This window comes from Mauremys reevesii, linkage group 4 (assembly GCF_016161935.1).
Source record: "Mauremys reevesii isolate NIE-2019 linkage group 4, ASM1616193v1, whole genome shotgun sequence".
In the NCBI taxonomy this organism is placed as follows: Eukaryota; Metazoa; Chordata; order Testudines; family Geoemydidae; genus Mauremys; species Mauremys reevesii.
In genome coordinates, this window is record NC_052626.1 from 62,080,941 (window position 1) to 62,092,001 (window position 11,061).

An 11,061-nucleotide genomic window follows, 5' to 3' on the forward strand; every position below is an offset into this window, starting at 1 on the left:
CACCTTTATGCTTTCGCCCAAACTGCCCCTAATACTTGGGAGGTGCTCCCTGTAAATATCTGCAAAGCAACCTCATTGTCAACTTTCAAATCACTCCTCAAAACTCTCTTTGCATTGATGCCTACAAAAACTTAATAATGGTTGGGCAGCTGGTGTGCAGAGACTACTGCCGATTATGCTGACTAATATTTTCTCATTGTTTTCTTGTGCTTCCCTGGCTGTCTGTATCCATCTGTTGTTTCTTGTCTTATACTTAGATTGTGAGCTCTGTGTTTGTACAGCTCCTGGCACAATAGGATCCTGGACTATGACTAGGGCTCCTAGTCATGGAAAATGGTGTTCCGAATGTCAGTATGGAAATGCAATAGCATTTGCTAATAATGCCTGTTACTTGTACTCTATTTGCATGTAAAAAACTCTTCTCAAAATAATTAAAATAGTTAACATTTACACCACACTGTACATATTTCAATCCTTATACAGCATAAACTAATTAATCCTCAGCACCTCTATGAAGTATGTATTTAAATATTATTCTAATTTTTCAGATAGAATATGAAACAGAGCTAGATGGGTCACCCTCGGCTACAGAGTGAGTGAGCAGCTGAGCTGGGACTAGACCTCAGACGTGTCCTTGATTAGTCAATTATTCACACCACTAAGTCATTTCAGCCTCATTTTTAATTCTTGTCTAACTGGTCTAATTAAAAAAACTTTTGAACCAGGTATTACTTGGGCAATCACCAAACTAATCCGCTTGCTGCTGTAGTTTCCCACTCGTGGACAGCTGAGTCACAAGGGCAAGGGGTTTTTTTCCAGCACATATTTGTGTCTCTTCCTCTGGCCATCTCTTGTGATTATTAGAAGCTGTCTTACAGTAGCACCTAGAGACCCTAATTGATATCAAGCCCCCCCTTAGGTCAGGCACTGTACAAACACATGTAAAAGCTTACATTCTAAATAGACATGACAAAGGAAGTATTATTATCCACGATTTACAGAGGGGGAACTAAGGCATCAAGAGATCAGTTGACTTGCTAGGTCTTGTATACTTTCCAAGGAACTGGTCTGTATGTAAACCCCATATGATCTCAGGAGAATCAGTCCTGTGGTATATAGAACTATCTGGGACAAAAGTTCCAAGAGGTCTCTTGATTATTATGAGTGAATGATTGAAGTGGTTCCTGGCTTCTAGGCAGTTGATTCCAAGGGATCTTCTCCAAAATCCTTCCTGTCCCACAAGTAAAGGAAGAGAGAAGGCAGAAGATTCTGGAAGTGAATTGCTGACTAAGTGATGTAGGGTGGAGAAGGTGGTTTCTGTGGAACATTGGTACACCTTCTAGGGAGAGGGGGCTGTGTAGTTTGGATGGTTTCCACCTCAGCAGAAGGGGAACCTATCTCCCCGAGGACAGACTGGCTAGAATATCAGGAGGGTGCTAAACTAATAATAATAGGGGAGGGTAAAAAAGGAAGATATGAGCACTGATTTAGCATAAACTCAAGATATTTAGAACAAAATTAATCAAGGAACCAAAGGACATGAAGAGAAGAAATTCTTTAATTGTCTAAACAGCAATATTAGGAGCCTGGCTAACAAACAAGGGGAACTGGAATTGCTGATTTATTAGCATAAATTCAGTCTAGCTGTTATTACTGAAATCTGGTGGGATGAGTCACGCTATTGGAATGTTAAAATCAATGGTTATAACTTATTCAGGAAAGATCAAGTGGGCAAAAGGGGAGAGGGAATGCACTCTGTCAAAATGACATTACCTGTTTCCAAGTAACTGATAACTCAGAAAATAGTATCTTGAATGTTTATGGATCAATGTTCTAATACATAAAAAACAGAAGATAGGGTATTAGTAGTTGTCTGCTACAGACCACCAAATCGCACTAGGGAACGGGATGACTGACTACTTAGGCTATTTATAATGTGTAGGGAAAAAAAGCTGCATGATCACAGGGGACTGCAATCAGAGTGACATATGCTGGAGATCTCATGCTGCCAGTACTAAAACATCCTAGGAATTTCTAAATATCATATAGATGACATTTTCCTAACTCAAAAAGTGTTGCATCTAACACAGGGGAATTTTATATTAGACTTCCTCTTGACAGATAAAGAGGAACTGATCACAGAAATAAAAATTAATGGAAGCTTAAGTACAAGTGATCATGACTTGATCACATTTATAATGTGGAAAAGGAATAAAGTCCAGACCAATTATATATATACTTGGGGTTTTCAAAGGGCCAATTTCCACAAATCTGAGAACAATTATGAGCCAGATCAGCTGGGAGGAGGAAGTTAATGAGGAAAATGTGAATGATAATTGGGAATTGTTTAAGAGAACTTTACTAGAAGCCCAAAAAAGCCACAGTCCCACAGCCATAGCACAATGGGGTTCAGGCTCCATGACAGGTGCTACTACAATAATAATAAATAAAAATAATAATTTGATTGTCTGATTATAGTTTGACAATATTCTGAACATGTATGATAGTCCAGACAATCTTCACTACTCCAAGTATCTGTGATAAACTGCACTTCTACTGTATTTGGGTAACAGTATAGTTATTTGTCCTCATGGAACTGGACCGCAGATAATAGTCTCTGGAAATAATTTGGGTGCATGGGTCCAGGGTCGCCCGGGGGGAGTGGGGGAGCCCCGGGACCCACCGCTGAAGTGTCGGGTCTTCGGCAGCAATTTGGCGGCGGGGGGCCCGCACCGCTGAACACCCCAGGCCCCCTGAATCCTCTCGGCGGCCCTGCATGGGTCCATTTCACAACACACATGTGGCCAAATTCATTGCTGCTTTAGTCATTCTGCTGATTTACTTGAAGTCAGATTCATCCTTGGAATTAAGTTACCTCACGAATGAATCACCCTTGTTGCTCATCTGTATTCTCAGTAATTCTAGAACTATGAGGAGCCCCAAAGGAACAGTAAAGGTACTCACAAAAGTCTCTCTGAGGAAGATTTCTCATTCGTATGATTCTTACGGTGAGCAAGTAGCAAAGTGATGCTTCCTTGGTAGAAAAATGACACAAAATACACGTGAGAACATTATCATATGGAATGTTTTTATTTAGTGTAATTTATAACAACGCATTAAAAGGAGCCCGACTGCTACTCATGGAGCCTATTTAAAATAACAAATTGGTCAAAATAAGACCCACAAAACAAATCCCAGAAATCTCCACCCTTAACATAACTCAGTAATAGATGGAACTTTCCCCACCGTAACTCCATCCCCCATTTTACAAAAATCACTCCTATCGGACTCCAGACTCTTCAGCTACCCAGGCAAGATGTAGAGCAGAGAAGAAAGGCAAACAAAAGAAATAGCCAACAGATGAGGAACCTTAATTAGCCAACAATATAATTTTTATATATTAATCATCTAGGACAATTTCTTGATTTAAATTGTCTCTTGTATCTAAAACATCCCAGCATAAGATAGTGATTAAACAAAATAAGGGGTATTCTCTTTGGTTTTGTGTGATGGTTTAACAAAGTCCTCTGATGTTTTAGAATCAAATTCAAGGCTCATTTAGAGGCTTCTACTTTTTATGCAGTTTTTTGATTTAAGGAGAATTTTTTTTTAAAAAGTTGGTTTGTTTGTTTCAAAAGGTAGAATTTTAATTTTGTAAGAACTAGTGGCCACCAATACAGACCACATGAATAATTTCTCTCCTGTATTAGGTGAATGGCAACTAATCATAGCAAATCTCTTTTTAGTGTAGGCCTGCCACTTAGGCCTCCTTTACTCTCAGCATTGCAAGGAATTCTTCACCATAGCAACTGTGGAAGTCCTAGTGTAGACTGGAGGCTGGTGCTTTTCCCTCTGTGTGGTCAGGGCTTTCTCTATGACTGTGTGGGGTCCTGAGTAAATGTCCAAAAATGTCATTCTAAAAAGTCTTCTTGGGTTATGTTTCCACAGCACCCAGATTCAATCTAGAACCTCAACCTTTCTTGCTTTCTGCCAATAAACCATCAGAAAGGGAAAATCTCAAAGCCAAAGTCTTGCAGGGTATGTCTACACAGCCCACAGTGGCAAGTCTCAGAGCCAAGGTGAACAGATTTGGGCTCATGGGCTTGCTGTACAGCACTAAAAACACCTGTGAAGATGTTGCTGTTCAGTCAGAGCTCAGGCTCTGAAGCCCATCCCTCTCCCTAGGCTTCAGAGCCTGAGCTCCATCCCAAGCCTGAATGTCTACATAGCTGTTTTTAGCACTGTAGTGCGAGCCCAAGTCTGTCAATCCGGGCTCTGAACTCACTGCTGCTCACTATGTAGACATACCCTCCAAGACCAAGGCAGCTCCCGGAAGCCTTTCCATCTCTCTCCTAGTACTTCTTCTAAGGAGGGAGAGATATGCAGTGATCTTCCCCATTCGTCCTACTCCGAGATATAGGAATCACTTTGAAGGGGGCTGGTAGTCCTTTAACAAGCCAGTCTCCAAGACAAGAGAAAATGAGATTTACTCTTTATAGGGGAGGGCAATTCAGAGAAATCTTGTTCTTTCATTCCAAAATGCTGCATATGGTCCAGTCCTACCAGCAAACTGGCAGACATTAAAGTTACCCTGAACAAATTAGCATCTCTTGAAACCAGGAATGCTGGCCATTTGCACTATTAATGGAAATAGCAGTTCCTTCATGGTCCTAGGACTTTTACCACACTGGACGTTAACATTCCCTTTAAATAAAGCCTTAAACAAACAAACAACACCCTCCTGCAGAACTATCCTCCAACCCTCAAATGTAAGGAGCCCTTTGTAATAATTATGAGCTGGCCTCAGCTTAGATAGAAGCAACCATCTTCAACTCCTTCAGTGTGTTTCCTAGTGTTAGTGGCAAACATACAAGAAGGCAAAAATAGCTACTCAAGAGTTCTAAAGGAAGACAAAGAGGATCTTGGTTAATGCCCATTTCACACCCTTAACGAGATTTCACATGACGTGATAAAACTTTCTGATAATGCATCAGACAGAAAAGACAAGTGGGATTTCTTCTGCAAATGGTCACACTTCTTATATATCCAATGCCACAGACCTGGGCATGCTTTCCTAAAACAAATACAATCACTACCGCGCTACAACAGGCATTAATTGACTGCCTCCACCATACCCCAAAATCAGTCAAACGTTTGTGCATATAGATGAGCCTTTCATTGTATTATGCTTTGCTGTTGGATGAGCTTTGCACCATTTTACTTGGCTTATGCCTTGGGCTAAATATTTGTTAATAACACAGGAAGTTTCACAATACACTGTACCTCTGTCAGGTAAGCATTTTCATCATATTACAGATGGGCAGCCAAGTCACACAGACATAAAATGACTTGCCCAAGGTTACACAGGAAGTCTGAGGCAGAGACAGGGAATAGAATTCAGATCTCCCAGCACACAAGCCTGTGCTTTAGCCAACCCTCCTTCATAGTTTACTATGGAAAAGTGAACGTGTTTGACCTTGTTTCATACCAGTGTGAACACTGGGACTTCAGAATTTCAGTTCAAGGATTCAGTGCTGCCAACTCCTGCAATTTTACTTCAAGACTCACCATATTTGGTGTTTATCCTAAAGCCCCAGCTTCTGGAGTTATGTGACTATATAAAAAACGACAAAGAGTCCTGTGGCACCTTATAGACTAACAGACGTATTGGAGCATAAGCTTTTGTGGGTGAATGCTCACTTCGTCTGACGCATGTGGTGGAAATTTCTAGAGTCAGGTATAAATATGCAGGTAAGAATCAGTCTAGAGATAATGAGGTTAGTTCAGTCAGGGAGGATGAGGCCCTCTTCTAGCAGTTGAGGTGTGAACACCAATACGTCTGTTAGTCTATAAGGTGCCACAGGACTCTTTGTTGCTTTTTAAAGATCCAGACTAACACGGCTACCCCTCTGATACGTGACTATATAAGACTCTCTCTCTGCTTTAATTTAAAAAAAAATAAGTTTATAGCTCTTATAGAGGCAGAAAAAAACTTGAAAATGTGAATTCAAAGAGTTCAAAAGCCAGAGACAAATACCCCCCCACCCCCAATGTATTACTTTAAAAAAATCTCATGATTGCTAAATGCTTGCAGATGCCAATTCTGAGCATTACTAAAGTTGCTACATTTGGATGAGGCTGTGAGAAGAAGAGCAGAGAGCTAAAGTGATGGGGAGGAGCCTACCTTATCTCAGGCCTTGTACTGAATACACACAGTTTTCCTACTGTTTTAACTGTATCTGTTCAGAAACTTAAACTATACAATTCTAAGCATCTTTGTATCCCTTTATTTGCATCCACACTAGGGGTTGTACCACTTTAATTGTGACTGTTGCAACACAAAAGGATGTTTCAAAACAGATATAGTTAAAGCAATACAAAAACTGTTGTAAGACCAGGTTTTACATTCCTTATTAGTTGCTTTTCCTGCTATATTACATCCCCTTTTTAAGCACCAGCATGCAAGATACACACCCACTGAATGCCAAATCAGTGCAAATTATACTATGTTCCCACTTACTTCAATTTGCAGACCCAACAGGTGACTTGTCGCCATTTTTCCGCTCTCAGTTACACTTTTAAAATGAGAGGTCCCCTCCACTGAAGCTGCCAGAGTACCTCTACTGATAGTGATTTGCATATTTTTGGACAACTTATGAAATTATATAAACAAATATTTCATATCCTGTGGATTTCTGTGGAACTTGAACTTTTCTTGTACAGAAAAGAGGCCAATTTCCCGATGTTTCCCATGAGTCATATTCCTGAGTCCCATTTTATTATAGACACCATTACTGAACTTGAGATAGCTTTTCATTTAAATCCACCCAGTTTTGCTTTGAGGCAACACCTGTATATAATGCATAGTCAGCAGTAAGCAATCCAGGAATGTATAGAAATATTTGCATTGATATTTCTAATGTATAATAAACACAAATGTAGATCTAGAACTGATTCCCAAGCAATCCTGCAGGCACCACTGGCTTTCTTCCCTTAGAAGCCTTTTATTGTGATGACTTTCCTTCCAGCAGAGCTTGAAGGAACATTTGTTTTGGAAATTGGGGTTTATCATTAAAAAAAACAAAGGTCTTTCAACAATCATGTTATGAATGTGAGACACTAGGCCACATTCTCCTTGCACTTTGGTATAAATGAGTAGTAACTCGATTAAAGTCAGTGCAGATATGCTGGTGTAAATGATATAAGTGAACCAAGAATAAGGCCTACTGTCTAAGTATCAGGGGGTAGCTGTGTTAGTCTGAAGAAGTGAGGTTTTTTACCCACAAAAGCTTATGCCCAAATAAATCTGTTAGTCTTTAAGGTGCCACCAGACTCCTTGTTGTTTTTGTGGATACAGACTAACGCGACTACCCCCTGATAGTTGACACCGTGCAAGGCACTAAATTTAGCCGTATGGAGTGGAAATCCATCAACCTCAACATGCATCTGAAGAAGTGAGGTTTTTTACCCATGAAAGCTTATGCCCAAATAAATTTGTTAGTCTTTAAGGTGCCACCAGACTCCTTGTTGTTTTTGTCTATGATAGTTACTCCTGGAGGAATTCTGCATCATTGTGCATGTGCAAAATTCATGTCCCCTGCAGATTTCTTTGCTTCCCCGCAGAAAAATGGCTTTCTGACAGGGAAGCCAAAAGAGTGGTCATGCAACCCTCCCCAGCAGTATGTTTTGGGTGCCCAGGGCAGCTGACAGAGAGGTAAATCACTGTGGGGCAGGGGATGGGGCTGGGGAAGACCTAGTTGTTGGCTCCTACCCTGCACCGGGCTCAGCTGCTAGTCCTGGCTGGGCTGGGGAAGACAGGACTTCCTCTTTCCCTGCACGGCATCGAGAGACAGGTCAGACTCACCCCCAGATTTCTCCCCAGGTTGCAAGAAGCTCTGCAAACTACCCCCTCCCCTACTTCCTGCACCCATCACTCCTCAGCTGCAGGGGGAGGGATCACTGTACAGGGAGCTGCTCCCAATCGGATTAATCCCTGTGCATCCAGACCCGCTCATACCCAAATCCTCCTGTCGAGCCTCACTCCCCATACCCAGAACCCCCTTTACTGAGCCCCACTCCCCCTGCACCTATACCACCCCATAGAGCCTCCCACACCCAGATCTCCACCCCATTGAACCCTACTCTCTCAGCATCTGGATCCCTCACTGAACCCCCCATACCCAGACCCCCATGCTGAGCTCTATTCCCCCCTTTACCCAGAGCTGCCTCGCTGAGCCCCAACCACTTTCACCTTGATGCCCCTGCAAAGTCGCATTACTATTGCACGCAGAACCCCCCAATAAGCCCCTGTGCATCCAGATCCCCCCACACACAGATCCCCCACTGGGCTGCCCACACCTAGATTGCCCCACACAGAACCCTCTGAACCCATACCTGGATCCCTCCACACTGAGCTCTTCCACTCTTGGTTCCTGCTGGGTTAAGCCTGCCTGCCCACACCTGGTGCACCAGGCATGGAGGGGCAGGGCCCTGGGGTGTTTCTGGGGCAGGCCCAGTCTTTGTGCTGTGTCAGGGTTGGGTGCAACCTCACCACTGAGTCCATGTCCCAGGAGGGAGCTGCAGAGTGATCTCCCATCTCTGTGCAGCCAGTGGCCTGTGTTCCCCAATGCTACGCTGGAGCCTCCACATTTATCTGACAAATAAAATTTACAGAATTTTGCTGAATTTTAAAATATTGTGCGCAGAATTTTTAATTTTTTTTTGGCACAGAATGCCCTCAGGAGTAATGATAGTAAATAATATACACTGGTGAGTCCACCTAAATGAATCCCTTTGAAAGGAATGAAGCTATGAAATGAATATATGTTGCCTATTACAAACCAAACACACAGAGAAAAATATAGCACAAAAGAATAATGAGATTCAGACAGTGCTTAATTTATAATGAAAGACATGCGGGAGCTCAAGCAATTAGGTCCCAGGGCTCAAGCAATTTTTTTACATTCATAACTAGTACAGCAAGCCCAGATATGTCAGGCAATGAACGGCCAAGGCTAGAGGTGCAAGGACTCAGTCCTGGCAAGCCCTGGCACAAATTAAGCTCTGGATTCAGATGATTAACGTAAGAACATTTCAACATAGAACCTAGTATCACTAAATATTCAACACTTTGATAACTAGTAAATTCATTCCAAAACTCCTGCCCCCCACTTGCCCTCCAAAAAATCCATAAACTTATTTATTCTCCCCAAAATGTTGTCTATTTTATGGTACCTTATAGTCAGCATCCCACTGTACTGCCCTCTGCTTCATCCATTTAATTCCTACATTTCCCAATGGGTCTGTTTTGCTGTTTAAGTCCTGAGAGGGGGAAAAAAGAAAGAATGGGCAAGTTGGTAATATTTGAAAATATTTTTCCAATTTTGTATTATATATTCATAATTGCAACACCATATTTTTACTTCAAAGTGTGGAGCTGTTGCTTATTCACTCCCAGTGTGGCACAATGGTGTGCTAAGCAGCAGTCTGTACTTCCTTTTTGTTTTTATTGACAAGGCTCTGGGTAAAGTGAAAAAAATATGGAACTGTCAACCATTTCTATAAAATATGGCAAGGATGCTAACTCCTCACAACTGTAGATGTCAGAGGAACAGCAACCCTGACTGATAAGGCAGGACTGAAACTCCATGCACTCTGTTGTGCAGTTCTGGATCAGGATCTCAGCAAATCTTATTTGGTTTTGTTTATTTTTTCTTACCTCATGAAAGCCAGCAGGTGATTCCATTGTGGTCTCTGCTACATTAAAGTGAGGTGCTATCAATGGTACTGGAGTACTAGGTTCCACAGCTGGCAATGACTCCTGAAACATATGTGTCGACTTGAAAACAGCCAGAGTGGCTGAGCAGGTGCTGTATACATATTGACACAGAGCCCTACCCCTCTGTGATTCTCTTAACAGAAAGAATCCCCGCCCACTTTTCTCACAATAAGCGCAAGTCTGTTGCAAGAGCGGGATATTCTTTTGCAGCTGAAGTGATGGAGGAACAGGATATGCAGAGGCCAAAGGGGCACATGCTTGTTTGTGCTTTTAGGCACTGCCCATACGGGGAGCAGTGAGAAACAATGTGCCACTCCTTTGAGGTTCAAATCCCACTTTTGCTCTCCTTTTGCAATGAGGACAGAGAGGGGGAGCAAGTTGCTACAGCCATTAAGAGAAGGCCTGATACTTGTCTCCTGCCCAGTGTCCAGCCAGCTTGGCTCCACCCCCTCCCAGATCACCTGCTTGGGGCAGGGAGCACAGTGGAATAACTGTCACCAAAGCTGAAGGGGACACAGACCTCCTTCATAGTACCACAAACATCCCCTTGCCTCCTTTATAATTTACATTATAATTTATCTCCTACACTTCCACCACCAATAAGCCTGAAAACACTTCTCTCTCCTCAAACATTTACCCTCCCTCACTCCTTCCAAATTTCCAGTTTCTCCTCCCTTTCCCTCCAAAAATATCTCCATCTCTCCAAGGCTTCTTCCAACCCTATGTCCCCTTTAATTTCCCTCTCCAAGTCTCCCTTTAAGGCCCTTCCCTGAGTTTGTGTCCTCTCCAGCATCCCCCAAAAGTCTGTCCTCCCAAGACCCTCCATATGAATAGGTCCCATCTAAGGCGGTTTCATTATAAGGTCCGCCATAGCTGTGGCTGTCCACAAGATCCCCTATGAGTCTGGATTCCACCCCAGCTTCAACCCGCAAGGTCACCACACAGCCCAAGTCCTTCCCTGGCTTCCCTATCTTCAATTCCTGAACTTCTTTAATGGTGAGAGAAGGAGGAGCTGCTGCTGGACAGGGGTTGGTGCAGCATTAGGAATATGCTACACAGGAGTCCTCCTAGGGCACCAAATTGTATGGGCACCTGTGATTGTGACTTAGCCACACAACCCCTCACCAGCTGCGAGCTGTAGCAGTGTGGTTTTCACTCATGTGCCCCTAGCACACTTTCAGTGGGACTGTCTTTTTAAGGCATAGTCCAGCAGTGAGATCATTATGGCTCCAGCCTAGCTGTCCCTCCCCCAGCTTTCAGGGGCGCAGAGTTCTGTGTCTTTA

At 42.8% G+C, this 11,061-nt stretch overlaps 1 protein-coding gene across 1 annotated transcript in view; it reads right to left on the minus strand.

The window, feature by feature from the left end:
• LOC120404486 (cytosolic phospholipase A2 epsilon-like) overlaps window positions 1-9,841 on the minus strand; it is a 49,421-nt gene extending 39,580 nt beyond the window's left edge. Inside the window, exons 1-3 of the mRNA XM_039537158.1 lie at window positions 9,719-9,841; window positions 9,233-9,321; window positions 2,965-3,050 (exon numbers count right to left, since the gene is read on the minus strand). Coding sequence (XP_039393092.1) covers window positions 2,965-3,050; window positions 9,233-9,321; window positions 9,719-9,829 — 286 coding nt within the window. The 5' untranslated portion in view covers window positions 9,830-9,841. The remainder of the gene's footprint in view (window positions 1-2,964; window positions 3,051-9,232; window positions 9,322-9,718) is intronic.
• Between the last annotated feature and the right edge of the window lie 1,220 nt (window positions 9,842-11,061).